The sequence below is a fragment of the Anopheles ziemanni genome, chromosome 3, assembly GCF_943734765.1.
Source record: "Anopheles ziemanni chromosome 3, idAnoZiCoDA_A2_x.2, whole genome shotgun sequence".
NCBI lineage: Eukaryota > Metazoa > Arthropoda > Insecta > Diptera > Culicidae > Anopheles > Anopheles ziemanni.
In genome coordinates, this window is record NC_080706.1 from 10,689,191 (window position 1) to 10,714,659 (window position 25,469).

The window sequence follows — 25,469 nt, forward strand, 5'->3', positions numbered from 1 at the left end:
GCGGGAAGCGGAAAAGCGGGTTTGAGCTTGGGCCCATTTCCCAGCGTGGAGTCGTTCGGCGAGTGATCCGACTGCACGCTGGTACTTCCGCGCCATAATTCTAACACCGCGAACACATACACGCCATTCGGGTGGGAAAACAAACCACCGTTGGAAAATTATTCTCACTTTGAGAAGCTGATCGGGACTCAGCATCGACGCATCGGTGGACGCGTTGCAGCAGACTTCTAGCAGCCCGCTGCTACGATGTGCCGGTCGTTGTTTTCTGGTGCCTCCACTAGAACCAGTTTCCAAGAGGCCAGGCGAGAAGGCATTCTTGGATGATCCGTCCCGGAGCACGGCGTTAACCGCGGCCTCGGACAGCGAGGTGAACCTGTACATTTTCCGCCGCACTTTTCACACCCCGCACCGGACACCCACCAGTTCCAGTTCCGGGGCGTCCAGCCGGGGCGGACCGTCGGGCGGCGAATAAATCTGCGCCAGTCACACGATACCGGGGCTAATAAATAATATCCTACAATTATAAATAATCAGATTTAATAATTTATTCGCTCGGTCGCGCCGGACGGAACGCCGGCGGCGGTAGAGGCTTAATGTACATGTGCATGGCGCGCGGGATGTGTGCGGTGAGCGGTGAGCTAGTTGTTAGTCGGCTTCTAGCCACCCGTTGCTATAAACAGTCCCGGTGGGTTGGAGAAACCACACGAGATGTTCACTGCAACCCGGCAAGGTCCTATCGCAACCAACCGTGCACCGGGAGCCGAGAACACCTCTAGCGAGGGCAAGTGATAAGGGTGGAAAACACTCGCCCGCAAAATACACTCCCGCTGTAGTGAGGAAACGATCCACAACGCACGCGGAACCACCGTATCCTTTCTTTGCCAGCCTCGATGGTGGGATGGCAAGAAATTAATAATCATAATCTCCATTACTGTCGCTGCTCGTGAGCAAGGATACGGATTAGGTGAAGCAGTTCGCGACAGCGAAGGTTCAAGGACGAGACGACAGTACTAAGCTACGAACAGGCAAACCGTGCCATAGTTCGTCATCCTATAGTGTTTTTCAATGCCTAGTTTTGATTGAGTGTAACAAGCGTGAACGAAAGATTAAGTCTTCATATAATCTGCAACCCAATGTACGTCAAATGGCACGAGCCTGAACTCAAGCGTTACTAAATCAGTAATTTAACATAGTACAAGACATTTTATTTCCCATTATCCGAATTACAAGAATTGGAACAATTGTTTGAACTCTAACATGAAACGAATAAAAATATCTCAGCACCAAGCACATTTTATTGAAATCTTAGTAATCTGTTGCCATGACAGTTATCTCACTGATCAAGTAGTCTTAGCCAGCAGAATAAAAGCAGCAAAAAGTGTTTATTCATTTGGTATGATGGCGCTTGGAGAACCAAACTTCCCTTCATAGCTGCTGATAGCTTAAGAACGGCTTAGGCGAATCTTACTAGTTTTTACATCTTTCTCTTATTATAATCTTTCTGATCCTAAGTTGTCCTAATCCTGCTTGTAACTGAACGGAATTAGCACTTCCTGCTGCTTTTATACCGGTAATCAAGAAGAGATGATAATGATCGTTAAGATAATTTACATTATAACATTTGGTTGCAACTATTTTTATGAATCTGCAAAGCTTATCAATTTTTTTACTCACCACTTCAAGTGTAATATTTTTAACATTTAATCTATGCAGAAATTATTCTGTTGGAAAAACACTTTGCAATCAAGATTCACAACGTAATTTATCGTCCACTGAACTGCCACGATCGATTCAAACAGAAAAATGTTTATATTTCATTACGAGCTGTATAAATCTCTCCTTCCCGTGTGGCTTAAGAAACAGCTGAAAAAGGTACAGATACATTTCAAGAAAAACATTGAATTTGCGGCACCGTTGCACTGTGACAAATTCACTTGCTTATCACGGAACATCGCGTCTAAATCATTTTCTATTCTGCTTCGAAATGCAAGCATGCTGCCAAAAGTGCAACGAGGCCTAAAGCGGGTGGATGGCAGACTCCCGAAAACAATTTGCAACCCGGGATGCTCGTGGCTCGGGAACGGATTACAAGTTTCATGACAACTTTGTCTCCCATCGTCTGGCCCCTTAACCCACCGGAAGTCGTCGCAAGCGGAGCCAACCGCGACGACGGTGGCCGGAAGGGCTCGAAAATTACACCAACCCGAGCATGGCAGACGGGACTGCGCCGTTCCTTCCGGTAGGGCGCGGGGAATTCAAAGCAATGCGCGACCCGCCGGGGGTGATCCGGTTCGGTAAGCCAGCAATAAGCGTACAGCTTTTTAGGCAGACGAGAGTTATGATTTAATGCTGGGTGAGAAATGGTTGCCTGTTTTGCAGCCCGCGGGAAACTTTTTTGACAGATGCGCAAAGACGGCTCCCGAGTGGGTGCGATGTTTTCGCGATGAAACATCTTTATTTATTTAATTTTTCTCAACTCGCACCCTTTTTCTTCCCCTTCCTTTTCCGCTTGTTTCTGGAAGTGCTCCATGGTTTTACTTGACGATGCGTTAGAAGAGTTTGGGCACAGTTTTTTAGCTGTTGTACGCAAATTATGAGAGGTTTGGCAAAAGTCATTTTCGCGTCGGGTTTTTCCCTACCTTCAAACGATTCCCCAAGAGATTATGAATACGTTTCCTTGCGTTTTTTGTTATTTAAAGTACGTTTCCGTTCGGTTCCGTTTGGCTGCGTGAGTCGAGTATTTCATTTCCCAGAGACAAGTCAAACCGTAAACTCGTTTGAACATTTTTGTGCGTCAAAAAAATGGTTGAAGTTTTCACTGAAAAACGTTCTCCTTATTTCCACGACAACGCGTGCCTTCTTCAAACAAGTAAAACGTTAGCTCACGACGTTCCTGGAAGACCCTTTTTTCGATGATAAAATACAAGGACAATGCACAGTTTGTGAAAATTGTATAGAAAAGCGGGTACGATACAATCGAATTACACGTACCGCATTTTCCAGCCAGCACTGGCACCGATTTCCAGAACGACTTTCACAGCCGAAAGTGAAGGTTGTGTGCACGGCTAGAATCGGAACAAGTGCACCTTATTTATTTCAACGATGTACAAACACGCAAACACACACACACACGACAAAATGAAAACGAATGTTTATTTCAATCTGTTCGGTTTCCGGCCACGATTGGCTAAAGGAAAATCCGCGGTCGGCCACTTATCCGTTCCCCTTGCTCCGCGGAATGACTTCCGGAAGCGCGTACAAATTAAAACTTTTTCCAACATTTTCCCCTCCGATCGAGCTTCGAGCTCGTGCCGGAAAGCCCACGTAGAGGACAGAAAAGAGCTCACCGAATTTGCAATAAGCGATATGATAACGTGAACCACCTAAGAAAGTAATTTCCTATAATGCAATCTCCATCCGAGCGGCATATTTCGACACACTCACACACATCCGCACGCCGGTCGATTAAGTGGCTTTGGTGATTGTTCCGTGTTTTCTTCTCGTCCCTTTTCCAAAGCCTCCCCGCATGAGAAGATTTTCGACAATTCTAATCGCAGGAAACCAGCACAAGCCACAGCCAGAAGGGAAAAATAAAATCTCCCGTTCACCCAAGCTCGGAAAAGTACTTTGGCTCCCTGTGTTCAAGCAACAATTGTCGCACACATACACACTCACGCACACAAGCACTCACGTGTAGGCGCAGGTCCTTTTCTTCCTGTTCCCTCTTTGCACGCAACCCAAGTGGAAAATTCAATTTCATGCGTTCGCACCTTCGAATAGGGACAAGGCGAATTTTCCACCACTTGCGGGAGAGGCCCACTTACTTTTCCGGTCCCGGCGAGGGTCTGGGCTATTTCGCGGCGCCCATTCTATACACCGCTGCGTGCCGTATTGTTCGTCGCGCGTTTTGCATGTATTTCATTTCATCAACAAAACAACAAAAAATAAAGGGGAGAGAGTTTCCAAGTACCGAAAAGCGTATCAAAATTAAAACGAGCCACTTGAACCGCGGAAAGGCGAGGTGTGTGAGGTGTTTTGGTTGTTTTTCGTCGGATTATTACCAACGTATACAAACACACATACACCGCGTTTCCGGCGAGTGTGCGGTACGGGAGACAGTTCAATTATTCTAATCTCTCCATCAAGCTCACTCCCAATCCAAACAACCGGATCCTGGACAACCGGGCTCCCGCTGGTGGATTAACGCCTCGGCGCATTTCCTTTCATTATCTAAACACCTTGTCACACTTATCGCCGTACCAAATGAGGCCCGATTTACGGCCGCGACTACCGGCCACCCGCCCTTGCCGGCGCGCCGACATAATGAGGTGTAAATTTATGCAGATTGAAACGTTTTAATCAATCGGCTAATCTGCTTCACTCCACTTGTCACCGGTGTGTAATACTACTGTCCACGGTAGGAAGGTACCGAACCGGTTCGGTAAGCACGGGTTCCCCGTTGGGCGCCCTTTTTTATACCTTCGCCTCATGTGTGTTTGCTTTTTTTTCGCTTTCCTTCGCCTCCCTATAATCCGTCCTTCAACTACTCGGCACGCAGTCACCAATCACGGGTGGAAATCGAACGGGAACTGGAAGCGAGTGTGCCCTGGAGGGATGCAACATGCATCAAACCGATGGGTGGGTGTCAAATAACCGGGCACACGCATTGGAGCGCTTTTCCGCCACAGCGCATACCTTCCACCAACCGCTGATGAAAACAGCCAAAGATGACATCCAATTAGGTTTATCGCGTTTCGAGCGCATAAATAAGTGACGCTAGAAGTGCCCGGGGTGCAAAAAGAATGAACGACGAACGTACGCCTCGACGCCTATTGCCTAGGGGATCGTCCAGGACCCGCCCTTTCCCCACCGATAGGCGCTCGCGCGTCGTCTAGGAAAGGTGGAGTGTGGAAAAATGAAACACAAAAAAAAACACCAAGGAATACCAAGGAACGGTCGGAGGGCGCGAACCTCGACGCACCGCACATCCGATTCCCTTCGCGCGAGCGACTGATTTATTGACTGTTATAAAGGGATAATCTTGTTCCCGCTGACAGCACCTGAGATAGGTGTTTGCGTAGCGTTTGTACGAAGGGGAAGAAGATGAAAAAAAAGGAAAAAGGGAACCGCAACAGGGACCCAACGTGGGACTGGATGGCAAAAAGAAGCTGTCGAGTTGGAAGAAATAAATTCACCCACCATCATCGAGTCGATCCGTACGTAAACGCGTCCGTCTTCCTTTGCCAAGCGAGTGCCACTGACGGAGGCCGCCCAAGCTTGCCAATGGGATGGGGAGGAGGAGGAGGAGGAGCGGTGGAAAAGTGGATGAAAGAATCAATTACATTTTTCATCGACAGCTTCGCTGGATGATCAGCTGGGTTTTCTTTTCCAACCAACTGAAGCGCTTTCTTCAAGAATTCTTTCTTTCACGTTTATCTGGGCGAACCATTTGTTTAAGTTTTCCCTCGCTTCAGCTTTCCCCGGGAAGTACTTTCAAATCAATTAGAAAGCTCCTTTCGTTGGCCAATCTTTGATTCGAGTGCATTAGAGAGAGCGAGAGAGAATGTGTGTGTCTGTCCAGTCTTCTCGACCTTACCGTCTTGAACATTAATTTGCGAAGAAGTTTCGCCGGCACTCCGCGGGAGTTTGTGATGTCCCCTCGCCCCCTCCCCTGTTCTTTTATTGCTCTTGCGCTAGTTGTGCAAACAAAGACACTCGGCGGACACACCCACCACACCGTGCATCACCCCTTTCCTGCCCGGTCAGGGCGAGCACCAAGACAGGACGTCAAACGCAATATGATGCAATTATAGTATTTCCCACGACGGTTGTGGCGGCAAGTGAAGCTTTCGTCAGTCGAGAATCGAAGATGGACTCTTCGTTTATGCCGGTGTAGGATGAAGTTGATGGTGATAGTGAAGAGGCATGAAGTGCGCCGCCGGCTGGCAAGCTACAACCATAAACGATGATTGGACGTGCAATAAATGATTTATTACCAATAGTACTAAGTGCGGCGGGTCGTTCGGCGGAAGGAATCTCGAGCTATTTATGTTGGAGCCAATAGCAGACGTATAATAAACAGGAATGTTATGAGGTGCCTGCTTGGCACAGCCTTTTCATTTCCAGTATCTTCTCCGGTAATCTTAGAACAATGAAATTGTACGGTTGTATCGATACTGGTTACAAATAAACCATACTTATAAAACCAATATCTGCCCTTTGGTTAGGGGTAATAAAACGGAAAATAGTTCTTATACCAGAATCTCTATAATAACTATAATTTTAACTATCGTGTTAAATTAAATAACAGACTTTTCTAATCACAAAGCTCAATTGTTTTTATTGTTTTGCCTTTTCCCTCACAAAGTTTCACAGCTGTTCAGTATTGAAAATATTTAATTCAAATTCAAATATTTATTACTACTTTTCTATTTTCAGCTGCAAAATTCCAATGCCAGCAAGAAGGATTTGCCGTAGACCCGAACGATTGTGCCGTGTTTTACCGGTGCGTGCAGGAAGGCGACAAATTAACGGCCTACAAGTTCCGCTGCGGCCCTGGAACCGTTTTTTCGATGACTGAAAACGTGTGCGTACATCCGCGTGACTCGGAGCGGGAGGAGTGCCGCGAAACGGGCAACGAGATCGACGGCGGTAACGCCCCGGCACCGGAACCCGAACCGGCCGCACCGGAAACGGCACCACAAATGGCAGAACCAGCGGAAAGGGAACCGGCGCCGACGAACAACGGCCAAGAGAACGCTCCGAGTGGTGGAGGCAACGGCAATGGCAACGAAAATAGTGTCACCCCGGCAGGTAATGAGCCAACCGGTGCGAAACCGGACGATGGGGCGGAGAAAGATGGTAAACCGATCGTGGACGATGGAGTGCCGTGTGAGGAAGATGGGTTCGTTGGGGACAGGAGCGACTGTCGGGTGTTCTATCGGTGCATCGCGCGTGCGGACGGTACCTTCCAAAAGCTGCCGTTCCGTTGCGGAGAGGGCACTGTTTGGGACGACCGGATAACGTCCTGTAACCACGCAGCCGCTGTCGAGCGGTGTACACAAATCACGCAGAGCGACTATATTGTCAATCAGGAGTCGTTCAGCCAGTCTAACGCTTCGATGGACAAGAACATGACGCAGGCTGCGAGTTCCATGACGCAGAACGGTGTCACAACGAACACGACCAGCTCACAAACGTCGGCTGCGAGTGAACTCAGTAGTTACAATAATATGACCACGTGGACGCAGGGTGGTAATGGGCAAGGCTCTTCTAGCGCCTCGAGCAGCTCCAGCAGCTCCAGTAGCTCGAGTAGCAGCTCTAGCAGTTCTAGTAGTTCTAGCAGCAGTTCGAGCTCCGGTGGTAACTCGGGAGGAAACAATCAGTGGAACAATCAAGGATCTGGTGGACAGTGGAGTAACCAGAATCAAGGATCGAACAACCAGTGGCAGAATCAAAATCAGGGCTCTTCGGGTAGCAACCAATGGAACAATCAGAATCAGGGACAGAATCAACAGTGGAATAACAACAATCAAGGTCAAAACAATAATAACCAATGGAATAATCAGAACCAAGGGCAGAATAGCCAGTGGAGCAACCAGAATCAGGGACAAAATGGCAACAACCAGTGGAACAATAACAACCAGGGGCAGAATAACCAGTGGAACAATCAAAATCAGGGCCAAAGCAATAATAACCAGTGGCAGAATCAAAATCAAGGTCAGAATAACCAATGGAACAACCAAAACCAGGGACAAAATAGTAACAGCCAGTGGAATAACAACAACCAAGGGCAAAATAACCAATGGAGCAACCAAAACCAAGGTCAGAACACCAATGGTCAGTGGAACAACAACAATCAGGGTCAAGACAATCAGTGGAACAATCAAAACCAGGGTCAAAACAGTAACAACCAATGGAGTAATCAAAATCAAAATCAGAATAACCAGTGGAATAACCAAAACCAAGGTCAGAATAGCAACAACCAGTGGAATAACCAGAATCAAGGCCAAAACAATCAGTGGAATAATAACAATCAGGGCCAGAATGGCAACAATCAATGGAATAACAATAATCAAGGTCAAAACAATCAGTTTAATAATCAAAATCAGCAATCCAGCAGTAGTCAAAGTCAAAGCCAGAGCCAACAGACAAGCAATCAAAGTCAAAGCTCCAGCAGCAGTAATCAACAGTGGAATAACCAAAATCAGGGACAAAATCAACAATCGAACAACCAGAACCAAGGCCAGAGTAACAGTAATCAATGGAGTAATCAGAATCAAGGTCAGAACCAACAATCTAGTAATCAGAATCAAGGATCAAGTAGCAATAATCAGTGGAATAATCAGAACCAGGGTCAGAACCAACAATCTAACAATCAGAATCAAGGATCAAGTAGCAATAATCAGTGGAATAATCAGAATCAAGGGGAGAACCAACAATCTAGCAATCAGAATCAAGGATCTAGTAGCAACAATCAGTGGAATAATCAGAACCAAGGACAGAATCAACAATCTGGTAATCAGAATCAAGGATCTAGTGGCAACAATCAGTGGAATAATCAGAACCAAGGACAGAATCAGCAGTCCAACAGCCAAAACCAAGGCTCAAGTAGCAATAATCAGTCCAGTAATCAGAACCAGGGTCAGAATCAGCAATCCAGCAGTCAGAATCAAGGTTCAAGTAGCAACAATCAGTCGAATAATCAAAACCAAGGTCAGAATCAGCAGTCCAGCAATCAAAATCAAGGGTCGAGTAGCAACAACCAGTCGAGCAATCAGAATCAAAGTCAAAATCAGCAATCTAGCCAGAACCAAAATTCGAGCAGTAACAGTCAATCCAGTAATCAGAATCACCAGTCCAGTAGTCAGAATCAAAACTCGAGCAGCAATAGCCAGTCCAGTAATCAGAGCCAAGGTCAGAATCAGCAGTCTAGTAGTCAAAATCAAGGATCGAGTAGCAACAATCAGTCTAATCAACAATCTAGCAATCAGAATCAAGGCTCAAGCAGCAACAACAGCAACAATCAACAATCCAGTAGTCAGAATCAGGGCTCGAGCAGCAGCAACCAGTCTAGTAATCAGAATCAGGGTGGAAACAACCAAAATCATAACCAAGGACAGGAAAACAATCAAGGTCAAAATCAAAACAATCAAAACCAAGGATCCAGCAATAATAACAATGAAAACAGTCAATCCAACCAAGGCTCCAATAGCAATCAAAATCAAGGCTCCACAAATAACGAAAACAGCTCAGGACAATCCAATAACAATAATCAGAACACTGGTAACAATGAAAACAATCAACAAAATACTGGAGGTCAAGGTAATACCAATAATAACCAAAACGCAGGATCTTCTACCACTGGTTCAGTTCAACCAACAACACCTCAGGGTCCTTTAGAACAATCATCTACAACCACTACTGGAACATCTCCTACAACTCCAATAACTACCACTACCAAAGCATCATCTACAACTACTGCATCTACAACAACGTCCACATCAACGACCACAGCTATCCCAACAACTACTCCTGTTGAAACTACGATAACATCGACAGAGGCGACAACAACATCTCCAGTTACTGCAGCAAGTTCATCAACAACTACAACTGTTTCAAACTCCCCAAGCACCACCGGCACCGAATCAATGCCAACAACAACACCTGCTAGCACTGCTACAACTACTCCCGACGTCACAACTGTATCAAATTTAGTTTCAGAAAGCACTCCGACAGAAGCAACCTCGTCTTCCTCACCAAACACTCCATTGCCCACAGAACCAGTTTCGTCTTCTCTGGCTCCTAGCTCCGAAACAACTGCGACGAGTGCTTCAAGCACTGAGATTACTTCCAGCAGTACAACAACTGCCACCCCCAGCACATCTAGTTCCACCACACAATCCACTTCCACTAGCACTACGACAGTAGCACCAACCACACAGTCATCGTCCTCGGAAGGATCAGTGGCAACAAGCACACTCGAGTCCTCCACACCAGATATACACACAACACAACCCTCCACGGCTGGGGGACCCTCCACTCCTACTCAAACTACTCACTCACAAGAGTCAGCTACAGATTCTACCACACAAAGCACACCACTTAGTAGCTCTGAAACATCATCCTCTACACAAACTACCACATCCTCTCAAGAGTCCTCATCGGAGGGTTCGTCAACACCAACATCCACTACACTAAGCGAAATTACAACACAAACACAACACACTGCTTCCGCAACTGAATCCACCACACAAATGGAAACTTCAACAGAACATATCACTACACAACAACAGCAGTCATCTAGCGAACAATATACAACACAAGAATCCGTTACACATGCGTCTGAAACAACGACGACAAGTGTTACAGCGCCTTCCCCAGGAGAATCTGTTTCACAACAAAGTACAACAACACAAGAACCCGCAACTACACAAACATCTACCACCACACAAGAGTCCTCAAGTACACAAACATCTACAACCACACAAGAGTCTACAAGCACACAAGAATCCACTAGCACACAACCCACAACAACACAAAGCACCACAACACAAAGTACCACTACACAAAGCACCGTTACGGAGTCCTCAACCTCTAGTGTTACCACTGAGGCAGGATCTTCCACCACACAAACAAGTACAACACAGACCACGCCAGCAGCTGGAGCACACGAATCGGGAACATCAACACAATCCAGCACACCACCAACACCAGGCACACAAACAACTATGCTCACAACGATCGTTATGCAAGGTACTCAGTCCACAACAACTCTTTCTCCCTCAGCACAATCTTCAAGTACTACAGCTGCACCATCATCTAGTCCAGCTGGTGCCACCGATGCCACAACCGCTTCCGGTACCACGCAAGGAGCAAGCGGAACAACCGCTCGGCCAGCCTCATCCGGAAACGCTCCTGCTTGCACTGAAGATGGCTTCATGGGTGATCCGAACGATTGCCAGAAGTTTTACCGCTGCGTATCAAACGGCAATGGTGGATACACGCGACACGACTTCCGCTGCGGTGACGGTACCGTATGGGATGACAAAATTGCTAGCTGCAACCATGACTGGGCTGTCGATAATCCACGTTGCGGTAAGGCTACTGGGCCAGCGGTTGCTCCCGAAGGTGGATCGCCAGGTTCGTCTTCTCAGGGACCCAATGGTCCGAACGGCACGGGCAATGGACCTAACGGTCCGGATGGATCTGGCAATGGGCCGAATGGACCAAATGGTCCGGATGGATCTGGCAATGGACCAAATGGACCGAATGGTCCCGATGGATCTGGCAATGGACCCAATGGGCCCAATGGTCCCGATGGATCTGGTAATGGACCCAATGGGCCGAATGGACCAAATGGACCGGATGGTTCTGGCAGTGGACCGAATGGTCCCGATGGATCTGGCAATGGACCCAATGGGCCCAATGGTCCCGATGGATCTGGTAATGGACCCAATGGGCCGAATGGACCAAATGGACCGGATGGGCCGGGTGGACCAAACGGACCTAATGGACCTGATGGTCCTGATGGACCAAACGGACCAAATGGACCTAACGGACCTGATGGACCGAATGGTCCTGATGGTTCGGGCAATGGATCGAATGGTCCGGATGGTTCTGGCAATGGACCGAATGGTCCTGATGGATCTGGCAATGGACCCAATGGACCGAATGGTCCTGATGGATCTGGCAATGGACCTAACGGACCTAATGGACCGAATGGTCCTGAAGGACAAGGAGAATCAAATGGACCAAATGGACCAAACGGACCTAATGGTCCCAATGGGCCGGGAGGGCCAGAAGGTCCAAACGGAACGGATGGCACAAACCGACCCGAGGAGACGACCACAAGTGCACAACCTTCAACGACCGTACCACCTTGCCAAACAACAACTACGACCTCAGCTCCAGCAGTGCCCGCAGGAAGCAACGGTGTATGCCAGCAAGAAGGATTCATGGAGCATCCTTCCAACTGCAACAAGTTCTATCGATGTGTTGACAATGGCAACGGTGGTTACGATCGGTATGAGTTCACCTGCGGACCGGGTACGGTTTGGGATAACGACATTCTCGCTTGCAACCATCCATCGTCAGTGCAGAACTCGAAGTGTGGTACCGGTACTGAGAACACCGCGTCCTCACAATACCCTGGCAGTTCATCGGGACCAGGTAACACATATCTACCACCGTCACAGTCTTCAACCGAGTCGATGCCGAGCACTACCGAGCAAGCAAGCAGCAGTCTAGAGCCGGAATCGTTGACCACCGGTGCTACGGATGCACCTTCCAGCCAGCAAACCACGAGCAGCACTACCAGTGCCACAACCCCACAGGGAACATCTCCGACTACAGAATCTGGTAAGGAAGAAACTACGGCCACGGCAACCACCGAATCGACCAAGGAAGAAACGACATCTAACGCACAAGAGCAAACCACTGAGTCCCAAGGAGCTACACAATCGACAGCAACCATGGGACCTTCGACAACCGGATCGGGAGATTCATCTACTACGCCTGAGGGTGCAACCGAAACCTCAACAATGCCCTCTTCCGAAGGATGTGATTCGGAAGGCTTCAAACCACATCCTACAAATTGCAAGATGTTCATCCGGTGCGTTGACAACGGCAAGGGTGGATACACGAAGTACGAGTTCACTTGTTCGGAGGGTACGGCGTGGGATCAGAGCAAGCAGGCTTGTAACTACGAGTACGAAGTGCCCAACTGTGGTGCCGACCGTCCACCGGAGCCAGAACCGGAACCAACTGGTACCGACATGACCACGAGTGGTGCAGAGAGTACGACCACGGCAACCGATGGTACAACTCAGGGTCAAACTGACAGTACAGCAACGACTACACCGACAATGACGACAACAACATCCTCGCCTACTGACAGCACTACACCGGCAGGGGAGACTACAACCGCCAGACAGGACATGACTACGGCCCCTAGCCAAGAGACAACAACTACGCCCGTGGAACAACAGACAACTACTACTGGGGCAACTCAGGACACCACGACTACTACTGCAGCAGGTGCTGAAACGACGACAACTTCTTCTCAAGAGACGACCACAGCCGCTGCACAAGAAACAACCACCGGCCAAAGTCAAACCACAACCGCTGGACAGGAAACGACCACTGGGCAGAGTACGACTGGTGGAGAAACGACCACTTCATCTCAGGGACAGGAATCGACCACCAGTGGAGAGTCTTCAACGGACTCGACGCCCGGTGGCGAGATGACGACGCAGTCATCCGGTAACCAGGAAACAACGACAATGGCTGCATCACCGGGCAAGTGTACCGAGGAGGGTTTTATGGCCAACCCGGACGATTGCCGCAAGTTCTACCGGTGTGTGGACAACGGCAAGGGTGGATACAACAAGCATGATTTCACTTGCGGCGAAGGTACCGCTTGGGATCAGCAGTTGCAAACGTGCAACCATGAGAATGTTGTTGAAATGTGCAGCGGACAGACAGGTAACACTAGTAATAACCAATCTAACCAATCACAATCATCATCAACCACATCAACAACATCAACAACAACCACTACCACTACTACTACCACTACTACCCAAGCTCCTACTACATCAACACAATCATCAACAACCACCACTAGTTCACAAGCACCATCATCAACTACTACTACTCCTAGCATGTCTTCCTCCCAAAGCACGACTTCCTCTTCCTCAACTTCCTCTTCCACCACCACTACCACCGCGCCATCATCAACAACATCAACTACCACCACCCAAAGCATGCAACCCACAACCGAATCCACCACCGAAAGCATGGAATCATCAACCGCTTCAAACTCATCGAAATCATCCCCATCAACACCGGTCAACTGTACCGAGGCCGGCTACTTTCCGAACCCGGACGATTGTACCAAGTTCTACCGCTGCGTCGACTGGGACGGACAGGGTGAAAACTTCTCCGTCTTTCACTTCGACTGCCCGGAGGGTACCATTTGGGATCCGGCGGTGAATACCTGCAACCATGAGGAGAGTGTTCAACCACCCCGCAACTGTTCCAAATCATCCGCAGCGACCGAATCGACGACGATGGCTGCTGCTACTACTACGGAGGGATCGGCCGGAGCCACCACAGACGCTAGTATGACAACGGACAACGCAGCCCAGCAGACCACTACGGCTGCACAGCAAACCGACGCAACTACCGAGTCTATGGCGAGCTCCGAAACGACCGCTGCGATGCAGACGGAGGCACAGTCGGAGACAACAGCCGCCGGAAAGGAGGAAACTACGACGCAACAGATGACTACGTCGGCCCAGGAGACGACGACTATGGCGGCTCAAGAGACGACCACTGCGGCGACTCAGGAGACGACAACATCTTCCACACAGGAGACGACCACTGCGGCCACACAAGAGACGACAACCACTTCTGCTCAGGAGACGACAACCTCTGCTGCTCAGGAAACGACAACCGCTTCTGCCCAAGAGACGACAACCGCTTCAGCTCAAGAGACGACGACCGCCTCGGCCCAAGAGACGACAACCGCCTCAGCCCAAGAGACGACAACCGCCTCGGCCCAAGAGACTACGACGACGGCAGCCCAAGAAACGACAACTGCCAGCGGCCAGCAGGAGACAACTACGACAGCTCAAGCGCAGGAAACCACCACAGCTGGTAGCGAGCAGGAGACGACCACCATGAGCCAAGCGGAGACAACCACAGCCAGTGGGGAGCAGGAATCGACCACCGCAGGGGGAGAAATGACAACCAGCAGCTCCGCCCAGGAGATGACGACCACCGAGGGCATGGAGTCCACTACCAAACCGGCCGAGGAATGTCCAGCCAGTTGTACCAGCTCCTGTCCGCCGGTGGACGAGGATCAGGATCGCTTCGTTTGTCCGACTGGCTTCAAGCGTCATCCGAAGAACTGCAACCTGTTCTACCAGTGCACGGAGAAACCGGACAGTTACGACTACAGCATCGTGGTGTTTAGCTGTCCAAACAACACCGTCTACCAGGAGGATCGTACCCAGTGTACCGAACCGTCCGAGAATGACGATCGCTGCAAGGCGAACAATCTGCGATCGCAACTTCGTACCACCCGTCAACAGCCAGTGGTCAGTGTTACGACTTTGCTTCGAACCAAAGTAATTGGAGAACATTGTTCACATGTCTGACAATTGTTTTTCTCTTTCATTACCATACAGATGCAGCTCGGCTCGAAGGAACCACTTTGTCCGACGGATGGACACTTTGCGATCGAAGACCAAAAGTGCAGCTCTACCTTCTTGCGGTGCAGCCAGGGACGGTCCGGACTCCAGCCGAACATGTACCGCTGCCCCAAGGGATACGTCTACTGGCGCGTGAGCCGTCGGTGCGAGCGTGTCGCCAAGATCCCCGAGTGTCAGTCCACCCCGATGCAGGAGCGCTCGGAGTTGCCAGTCGAGTGGATCAACATCGGTAACCGTAAACGTAGTCTGTTCTAGAGTAACCATACCGACCGTAAACCAGCTGCCATAGTACTTCATCGAACCCAAACTTCACGTATCGTGACAGTGTGTGCACACGGATGGGTGTACCACACTTCGACGGACCATAAACGGAAGCCATCGTATCCGGTCACGTAACACCAGCTAATGTAGATGCAGAACTGATGCTAGTGCCTCTTTTTGCGTGGATCGGACCTGACGGACGGGCACTACACAAGGCACTGCGGCATCCAGTTCTAGTCAGAGAGAGAGATGTCATAAAACGCAGGGCACAAAATGCATTTCCATATCCTCTAGCGTCGTGAAGGAAACACTAAACAGGTAGTACATCTTAAATTAGTTATGTAGGACAGGAGTGTAAATAATTCCTTCGAAAAGCCTACCGGGGGAGAAATTTGAAAAAAAACCCAAGGCAAGACAAAATTTCGGAACGATTGCTCTCCGGTTCGCTATCATCACGCGGTTGCAGAGCAAGGAATAACGAATCGTTTTCTTTGTATGGTGCACTGTAAAACACTTTGCAAAAATGAGCCTTCTCAAAAGGACTCCCGAGAGAAGGTGGAAATTTAGTTCTATTGTTTTAGCAAAGAATGGTGCAGGTGATAGCCGGTGGTGAACCACTGAGTAATCGTAATATAGCTGTAATCTAATCTACGTCCCACTTAAACACTTTAAGCTTAACTCTTTTGCCAGCGAAAACTGAACGAGAAAAAATAAATCAAATAAATCAGCTGTAATTTATTGTAAATGTGGTTTACAGGTTAATTCTTATGTTGAAAATGAAAGAAAGTGGCAACGAAGCTGGAAATGAAAATACGATATGCATCTACTGTAAAGGTATTATAACTGTTGTAAAGAAAGTCGAAATTTAATTTCAAAAATGAATTCACCTTCATTTCTTCATTATCGTTAAAAACGATTTATATTCAAAGGCTGTACAATTTACAAGACGCCATGCTATCAAGAACGGCAAACAGGTGCAACACGTGGAACGAGGTTTTTAAAAATGTTCAAAATTCTGGATAATATCTCGAGTACAAGTTTCGCAACTTGTACACGAGTTTTCGCATGCAAGCTCTACCTATTATATTTTATCCACCTTGGGGTTTACTGTACCTGATATGTTGCATTCACCTTGATGTTATCATACTCACTTGTCAACTTGACAGTTCTCTCCTCTCAGTCTTTCATTTATCTTTCGCATGCGCAACTCTCTTTCTCCCTCGTTCTGTCAGAAGACTCTCGATTCTTGTTTTCCTTTCATTTGATAAATGAAAATGCACTGCGCAACCGGGTGTCGGTGGTTCGTTGTTTAGTTTTATCTTTCCGGCGTGATTCAAGCGCTGTCGTGTGTTGTGCAAATTTGATTGTGGGCATGTGAACAGTTTCGTGCACAACAACTTATCGTGGGCTGTCGATGGCGGGTATCGTAAATTTGAATGACAAACACAGTTTGGCTAATTTGATCCAATATTCGGCTCTCGGAATAACGCTGATTGATGCCACCGCTATCGCTATCTCTGTCTCGCTTCGCCTGACGATTGTTTTTCGCTCTTGCGCTCGAGCGATATCTCTGTCTCTCGTTCACGTAAAATTTTATCTTTCACTTCTCCGAGCAGCTGTGTATTTGGTTCGATGGAATGGTTAAAAGGCGCAGCAGGAAGGTGGGGTGTGGAAAATTGCATTCTTTCCAACGGACAAACCACAAGCAGCCAGTCCGTCAATTGATTTCGGTTTGAGCGGTCCATCGTCGGTGGTCGTGGCGTGTTGTTGGAGCTCGGTGTTGTCGGTGCAGTGCAAAAGCCAGTCCGTGGGAGGGGAAAAGAGATAAAACAAGAGAGCGTGGACGGGCAAGCGCTACACAGGCCTCTACAACACATAGTTGGCGGTGTGTAGTAAACGACTTACGTAATTTTTGCCACCAGAACTATCGCGAAACCACCCGTTTAGCTGGGCCCCGCCAAGGCCACGCTTATTTTCCTTCCAACCGCAGTGCAAATCTACTCCGAAACATTTCGGACGAGATTTACCTAGTGTTATCCTATTCTTTTCAGAGTGCCACAACAACGAGGCAACAGTGCGTGCAGTGTGATTGTAACTTCGTGTGCCATTCTAAAGCAGCAAGTGCAAGTGCTTCTCGGAAATAAGGCAGGAAAAGGCCTCAGTTCTGTTTGTCGCAACAACACACACCCTTCCAGAACACCTTAGCCCCGGCAAGGTGCGTGTGTGTGTTTGTGTGTGTGTGTGTACGGAAAAACAAACCAAAAAATCGATCGTCCGCAAGGTCCGTCGTAATCCGTCACGTAATCGCAGGGGCAGGACCGCCTCGAATTACGAAGAAGTTCGCAGAACCGACTGCAGGAGAAAAGCGCCGCACCATCACCCCGCAAACGTAACCAAACCCCCGGTGCAACAATGTTCAACGTCTGTAAAAGCGGAGCGGCGGGGGCAACGCTGGTCGCCAGCTTGCAAAGGTCAGTTCAAAGCATCACGCGGTCGGTCAGGATCGACAGCGTGAAAGTCGAGGAAAGAAAACCGAAGGCGGAAAAACGTAGAGAAAAGAAAATCCCAGTTGCAGCGCAAGTGCAACTAAGCAACCTGTCTGAAAACGCTCGCATGAAAGGAGTAGGGCAGGGGGTTTGCTATTTTCGACAAACCCCCAGCAAAGCTGCACCGGTTACTCGGATGTGCAACAAAACTATACCGGTGGGATTCCTTAATTTTAGCCGCACCTAGTATTATTGTGGGTTTTGTTTCGTACACTTCACTGTCGCATCGATTGCGATACTGAATAATGGAAATTGCACCCACACCATTAGCAAAGTGCATCCGAACGGTACGTGGATGCATTCGTCATAGGCATTTATTTTCAGTACCGAGGACACACCATAATGTCTGCGGTGTAGATTGGAGCTAATTCGGCATAGCGAGAGGATTGGTTTCCTGTTGCACCTAATCGGTTCCTTGGCAACGCGTGAAGTACCTTGTCCCATTTAACTTTTCTTACCCGGGTTTTCCTAGACATGGTTTTATGCGCGCGCGCGCGCGTGGTCTCACTTTTTTTTATCTTATCCGAAGGCATGGTGGACAAAGTGCATTCCAGACTGAACCCACACGCACGCTCTGCAGTTGCTGTACGCTGCTGAGAGGAATACTTATTGGGGCGAGAGCTGTTGATCAACTTCACCGCTTTCGACAACCCGTCCATACCGATGGATGCACAATAGACAGCCTGTCTCGTCGGTTTGTTCGCGTCGAGCTGGAGTGTGGACATTATGAACAAGCGCCTGCACGGGGGCTCTTACTGGCGGTTCTAAGTGCCACTACATAAGTGAATGGTTACATTTTGAAGTGTGTTTACCTTCAATTAGTTCTGTTTTATTTTTTTGAAGAGCGATAGCAAATTTTCTGATATATTGCATTTATTTTTATCACCGTCGGGTTGAACCAATAACTCTTAGGAGATTTTGAGTAAAAAAAAGAGAGTGATAGATTCAATCAGACCATATTTTATCTCGAAGATTATGCATTTATTGCGCTGTCGAAGCTGATGAAGACTGATGGACGATTGAGATAATTTGGTGTAGACACGCCACGAAGGATTTCTGTTGCGAAGCACACTTATCTCACCTGAATTCGCTTCTTGGTCGGAGTGGTTTCACAGGAAATGCATATAAATGTCGCCTACAGCTCGCTCGTTTCAATGTCAGAGTTGCACATGTTGAGACATTTTCACCCGGACCCGCGATAAAATTGTATTTACTGCCTTGCTCTCCACCTGCTGGGTTGTTTTCATTGCATTTATGGAGCATCGCTCTGTGTGTGTGTGTGTGTGTGTGTCTGGTGACGGCACAGTTGACATTGCACTTCGCTGTTTGCAGTGCCATGTTAATCAACCCTTTGTTTTCCGTTTACGCGTGTCTTCTTTTTTGCTTTCCTTTCCGCCCTACTCAGCAATAAATCAGCTGACTTCAGATAAAACATACCCACTGAAATGGTGGACCAGTACTAACTGATCGCAGTTTACCAACAAGCCCGCTGTTTGTTCCCCGCGTTATCTAAGGCCGATAATGGTAGAACTCGTAGAATGTGTGTATGTTTGGTTTATTAATGATTTTCTTTAAAATTCACCTCGGTTGGATATTTGGTCGTTTTGAGCATATTGACATAAATGTAGCACAGAGTGGTTCGCACGGCCGAACGGAATACGCCGGTGTCACGTAAAGTACGTAACGGAACTGTAGTAAATTTAGAATGGTAGCTAAATTTATCCTCTGACGTCACCTAAGCGGTGGTAAGTCATTTTTTTTCTAAAAGAAAAAAAAACCATTCATGATGCATAACTCACATTTCCCAGCTTGCATTTCTTTGTTACAGAGAATGTATTGAAACGTGGATAAGTTAACACGAAAGGTATACGAACAATGCAAGAGCAGGTGCAATTGCATGATTCATATCGAATCGATATGTTTGATGGGCAATTACATCAATTGAATCCTTACCTTTTTCTTGCGAAGATCCAATAAAGGACATGGCCGATAATTTTAGGCTAGGTTGGATACCAACTTTCTGGATCTATCCCTAAAAAAATGTGGTACAAGATCGTCGTTAAAGTATTGTAGTATTTGGAAGCTCAATGGAACCCTTCTAATGCGGAGCTGAAAGGGCAAAGTATGCGCAACATATATTAAGAAAGAAGTAGAACTGAATAAAATAAAATTTAAACATAAAATTATCCACGAAAGATCAAAGTCTTCAGCTACGCACGAGTGATCATTCCAGAAGATCGCGGTAGCGAATACACAATATTTGATTCCTTTGCCAGATGCAATGTTCTCGCACTCGCACAGAATGCTTAATTGAATCATCATAAATCTGTTAGTCAGGCTTCGCAGAAATAAGCATCGTAAAATGGAACCCGTTTTATGGAGAGAAAACAATCCTAGCGCAAAAGTGTCAACAAAGATCGTGGCTCCACTAACCGCGACACCGTTTGTAAAACAAAGACTGTTCATTAAACCTGATATTTCTGCTCTCTTTTTAGGTATGGCGCACGTGCGATCAGTCACTCGGTCGTTCCCACCAACAAGCTGCCCGACTTTCCGCTCGAAAACGAACCGGTGCTCACGTACAAGAAGGGCTCGAAGGAGCGTACCGCGCTGGAGGCCGCTCTGAAGAAGGCGGCCGCCAAGATGGAGGACGTGCCGATCATCATCGGCTCGGAGGAGATCCGCTCGAAGCAGGTGCGCCACCAGGTGATGCCGCACAACCATAAACACAAGCTCGCCCAGTTCTACTACGCGGACCAGAAGCAAATCCAGAAGGCGATCAAGACGGCCACCGAGACGCAGGTCAAGTGGGACCGCACGCCACTGGACGAGCGCATCCGGATCTGGCAGAAGGCGGCCGATCTGATGGCGGGCCCGTACCGGCAGGAGCTGAACGCGGCCACCATGCTCGGCCAGGCGAAGACGGTCATCCAGGCGGAGATCGACTCGGCGGCCGAGCTGATCGATTTCATCCGCATGAACACGTTCTATCTGAAGGAGGCGGCCCGGTACCAGCCGATCAGCGAGGATCTGAAGGTGACGCGCAACTCGATGCGGTTCCGCGGCATCGATGGGTTCATTGCTGCGGTCAGCCCGTTCAATTTCACTGCCATCGGCGGCAATCTGGCGTACACGCCGGCGCTCATGGGCAATGGCGTGCTGTGGAAGCCGTCCGACACCGCCCTGCTGTCGAACTACGTGATTTTTAAGATTATGCGTGAGGCCGGCGTACCACCGGGTGTGGTCAACTTTGTGCCAGCCGACGGTCCGGTGTTTGGCGATACCATTACCGCCTCACCGCATCTGGCCGGTATCAACTTCACCGGTTCCGTTCCGTAAGTACCGGCCAATGGGAACTTCATTTACTTTTGGACGCTTGTCAGATGCGGTGCCTTAAGTTATTGATCTTGGAAAGATGTCAATGGCAGGGTTTCCGTACAACAAAAATTGTTTAGGTTTCACAAGCTTTAATAGCTATATTTCACTTCCCTCGATATTAAAGACTCTCTTCGATTCTTTTGCATCTTTCAGAACATTCAACCGTCTCTGGCGTCAGGTTGGCGAAAACATCGACAAATACAACAACTTCCCCCGACTCATCGGTGAGTGCGGTGGCAAAAACTACCACTTTGTGCACCCGTCGGCCGACGCTGAATCGGTGGTGAACGGCACGATCCGATCCGCGTTCGAGTTCTGCGGCCAGAAGTGTTCCGCCTGCTCACGCATGTACGTCCCGGAATCCCTCTGGCCGAAGGTGAAAGACGGTCTGCTGATGATCCGCGACACGCTCAAGGTGGGCGACGTGACCGACTTCTCCAACTTCACGTCGGCCGTCATCGACGACAAGGCGTTCGCGCGCATCAAATCGTACGTGGAACACGCGCGCAGCTCGAAGAATCTGTCCATCCTCGGCGGAGGCAAGTGCGACGACAGCAAGGGCTACTTCATCGAGCCGACGATCGTACAGACGACCGACCCGACCGATCGCATCATGACGGAGGAAATCTTTGGCCCGCTGCTGACCATCTACGTCTACAAGGACAAGGATCTAGATAGCGCGCTCAAGCTTGTCGGTAGCTCGACCCGATTCGCACTCACCGGGGCCGTGTTTGCACAGGATGAGTATGTTTCGCGGGGTTTTTGGTGGGACGGTCGGATATCATCGAGGTTTATGATCGATCTCTATTTTTCTTTTTCAGAGCATTCCTCAAGCGAGCCCTGGACGAGCTGAAGTTGACGGCGGGCAATTTCTACATCAACGACAAGTCGACCGGATCCGTCGTCGGCCAGCAGCCGTTCGGTGGTGGTCGCATGTCGGGCACAAACGATAAGGCTGGCGGTCCACACTACATCCTGCGGTGGGCAACGCCACAGTCGATCAAGGAAACGTTCGTCCCGCTGAAGGATATCGACTATCCGTACATGCGCGAATAAGGTACCGCTTCGACGAACAAGAAGCAACCTTTACGCTGAAATTTTGTTACCTTTTCGCTGTGTTTCGCCCCCCGAGACGGGAAATTAACGGGCCCGTTGAAAGCATTTCGCTGATCCTGTTTTTGTTTGTATTACCCTCTCTGCTACTTTCATCCACCCCTCCCCCCCTTCCCCCTTTGGACATGGGTTAGAATTATTCTTGCTTCTGTGTTTTGCTTCCTTTTTCCCTTGTGATCAACGATAAGAGACAACGACGACACCGATCTCTCCACTAGGGATTGCGTTTCTTTACGTTACGCACCGCCACCGACATTCGCAATCTCGACATTATTCCCCGCGAACTTACCAACGTCGATGGGATAAGGGTCACTGCAATGTAAAAATATTGTAATGTAATTGTTGTGGCAGGGACACAGACGGCCACAGTCTCTTCGCCTACGTTTGTTATCGTATGTTTAAGTTTGACCTTTAATTTTCCTTCGTGAACCCGCGTGCATGAGTAGCACGACTTACCCCGGAAAGGTGGTAACTTTGTTAGCTGTGGGAGATATTCGAATTACTATCACACACACACACACACTCACACACCAGATGATCATCCGCCGTGTGTTTCCGGAAGCTTGTCAAAATCAACCGGGCCAAATCGGGATCCCCGTTGGCGCCATTTGCCAAAGCTTCTACCGTGAACAATACTTGACAATACATAGCAGAGAAAAAGGAAGTTGCACTCGATGTTCGTCGCTAGACCTTTTTCACCTACCCTTCTCCCTTTCCAACCATCCTTTCTCATTCAACCCGGAAGAGGAATGTGGAATGAATTGCTTTTTGGTGCAAGCTGGCATGTAACCATATTGCGCATCCGAGCGCTAGCAATAGGGGCTACCGTTACTTGTTGATTGTGTTGTTTCCGTTTCCGCGAACCGTGATTCACGCTATGAAATCGGGAAGAAATAAGCGGGACCTAAGATATGGTGGACATTATGAGTGGAGTGGATATGAAAAATCATTTGAACAAAAATAAAAGTATTACCAGAGTAGAGCGACATTTGGTAGCCGAGAAAAATGGTACTTTGGCGCTTGTTCAAAGTGTACCGCAAAGACATTAATTAACATAACAACAACACAAAAATGGAACTCCTTAAAACTGATCTGATGAGAACGACCGGGAGAAGAAACTCGAGTCCCCCGGAGAACAATTATCTAGCGCCGAATTTGTCTGAACGACCATTTGTAGCAACAAACATATGTATAACCATCAGTCTGACGATAAGAATTAAAATCATAACAAAACCAACATGCGAAATATGTGTTATATGTGTCTGGTAGCAAGGAGGGAGAAGGTGGTTTTGCGCCGATGAATCATTCACTTGATATGAGAGCATCAAATCTCTATCAGCAGTATGTTGGAAAGAAGACGAGATACATATAAAAAGAAAGAGAATGATGATAAAAAATGAAAGAATACCAACACAAGTAAGTTAATAAATGTTTTAAAAATTGATCCATGCTTTCGCATTGTAATATTTTCCTATAAGATGAAAGAAAAGATGCTTGGAGCTAGTAGTGATGGTCTTCTCCAAGCACTATCTGTTACTAAATGGGTTTCGTTAGCAATGCGACCTATGCCAGCCTTCACACTATCTTAATTAAATAATTAATTTTTATTACCACCATGTGATGGTACAAAAAATCATCAAAAAAGTTTTACCATTCTTCTTCCGTGACAGTGTGATGAAACACTGCCGTGACCAGGATTCGAACCTGGGTTACTACGGCCACAACGTAGGGTCCTAACCACTAGACGATCACGGCTATCGAATGGCTTCTGAGAAGCAAGTTTTAAACCAAATTAAACTATATTGCGATGATGCTCATGGCGCAGCTGTAGCGCAAGGAAACACCACGCCACGGGGTGTGGGTTCGAATCTCGAGTTTTCTCTCACCCTGTCCGGTATTACGTACTACGAACGGCTGACCATCGATCTACAATATAATATAATATACCGCCTTTCGGTCATAGAAACTACTCTCTTCGGAGAGAGAGACCTTGCCCACTAAAGGATGTCGTGCCACATGCAAAAATTGGCACACCCTATCCCCGATTTTATAATTTAGTATACGAACGACTTACCATAGATCTATAATATATAATATCGTCTTTCGGTAAACAGAGTTGTATATAGAGGTATGTGGTCTCAGTGCTCTGGCGAATCCGGTTTATAATAGTACGATATTTTAAGGAAAGTAGTAGTAGTATGTATGGTTTATAGAGGTTTTGAGCCGGGTGGCTTCTTTCACCTCTTTTATAAAGAAAGGATATGACAGATGCATGCGATTTTTTATCTGTTCACCAAACTGGATTTTTTTTTAAACTCGAAATTGAGGCTTTTATCTATAAAAAATAATAAAATTTATAAAACTTTCTTAAAAAGTAATAAATAACAGAAACTCTCTAAAATCGCAGATCCGATAAAATCGAATCATTGGAGACAAGCCAATCGGGGATGGATTGCCCCTAAAAAATTAAGTTGACTGTTTATAATTTTTTTATTCATTTATTAAAATTTTAACATAACGAAAAGAAAAAAATCCTATTCACAAAAGAAATCATCATGATGATAAAAATCAAAAATGAAATAAATACTTCTCGAAGAACACATAACACATCATAACATTAGTTCCCTTTTTACATAAACTTTGCGCTTCTCAAAAAATAGATTGCTTCTATTATATAGATTGCTATTTATTTTGTTGATCCAAAACAAAAAAAAAAGCTTCGTGCGTCGGCCGGGAATCGAACCCGGATCAACTGCTTGGAAGGCAACTATGCTGACCATTACACCACCGACGCGCTGCCCGATCAGCGCGTATTTAGCGAACAGCTCAGCGTTTCCTGGAATTCCTACGATAAACAAGCCTGTTATCAGCTGTTTCGGTTTATCATCGCATTCGACTTAACGGATGGATCAGGTTGAACTTCGCAAAAACCGGTCGGCTAAGGATGCTATTT

The 25,469-nt window shown here is 47.7% G+C and overlaps 2 protein-coding genes and 2 non-coding genes across 4 annotated transcripts in view; 2 read left to right on the forward strand and 2 right to left on the reverse strand.

Annotated features, from left to right (window-relative positions):
* LOC131284043 (mucin-2) overlaps nucleotides 1-15,473 on the forward strand; it is a 101,334-nt gene extending 85,861 nt beyond the window's left edge. Inside the window, exons 3-5 of the mRNA XM_058312897.1 lie at nucleotides 6,439-13,770; nucleotides 13,843-15,110; nucleotides 15,195-15,473. Coding sequence (XP_058168880.1) covers nucleotides 6,439-13,770; nucleotides 13,843-15,110; nucleotides 15,195-15,473 — 8,879 coding nt within the window. The remainder of the gene's footprint in view (nucleotides 1-6,438; nucleotides 13,771-13,842; nucleotides 15,111-15,194) is intronic.
* Nucleotides 15,474-17,710: 2,237 nt separating this feature from the next.
* On the forward strand, nucleotides 17,711-22,548 carry LOC131287751 (delta-1-pyrroline-5-carboxylate dehydrogenase, mitochondrial). The gene is made up of 4 exons (XM_058316833.1): nucleotides 17,711-17,950; nucleotides 20,521-21,360; nucleotides 21,557-22,147; nucleotides 22,225-22,548. Exons 1-4 carry the CDS (start codon nucleotides 17,892-17,894, stop codon nucleotides 22,457-22,459), a joined length of 1,725 nt encoding a protein of 574 aa, XP_058172816.1. The 5' UTR covers nucleotides 17,711-17,891; the 3' UTR covers nucleotides 22,460-22,548.
* A 1,651-nt stretch (nucleotides 22,549-24,199) lies between these two features.
* Trnah-gug (transfer RNA histidin (anticodon GUG)) lies at nucleotides 24,200-24,271 on the reverse strand. Its single transcript has one exon. It is a non-coding gene; the product is annotated as a tRNA-His (tRNA).
* A 967-nt stretch (nucleotides 24,272-25,238) lies between these two features.
* On the reverse strand, nucleotides 25,239-25,310 carry Trnag-ucc (transfer RNA glycine (anticodon UCC)). The gene has a single exon. It is a non-coding gene; the product is annotated as a tRNA-Gly (tRNA).
* Between the last annotated feature and the right edge of the window lie 159 nt (nucleotides 25,311-25,469).

Coding starts and splice junctions, on each gene's coding strand:
- LOC131287751 (XM_058316833.1), top strand. CDS start 17,892: ATGTTCAACGTCTGTAAAAGCGGAGCGGCGGGGGCAACGCTGGTCGCC. Junction 17,951..20,520: donor CTGGTCGCCAGCTTGCAAAG/GTCAGTTCAAAG, acceptor CTCTCTTTTTAG/GTATGGCGCACGTGCGATCA. Junction 22,148..22,224: donor GCCGTGTTTGCACAGGATGA/GTATGTTTCGCG, acceptor TTTCTTTTTCAG/AGCATTCCTCAAGCGAGCCC.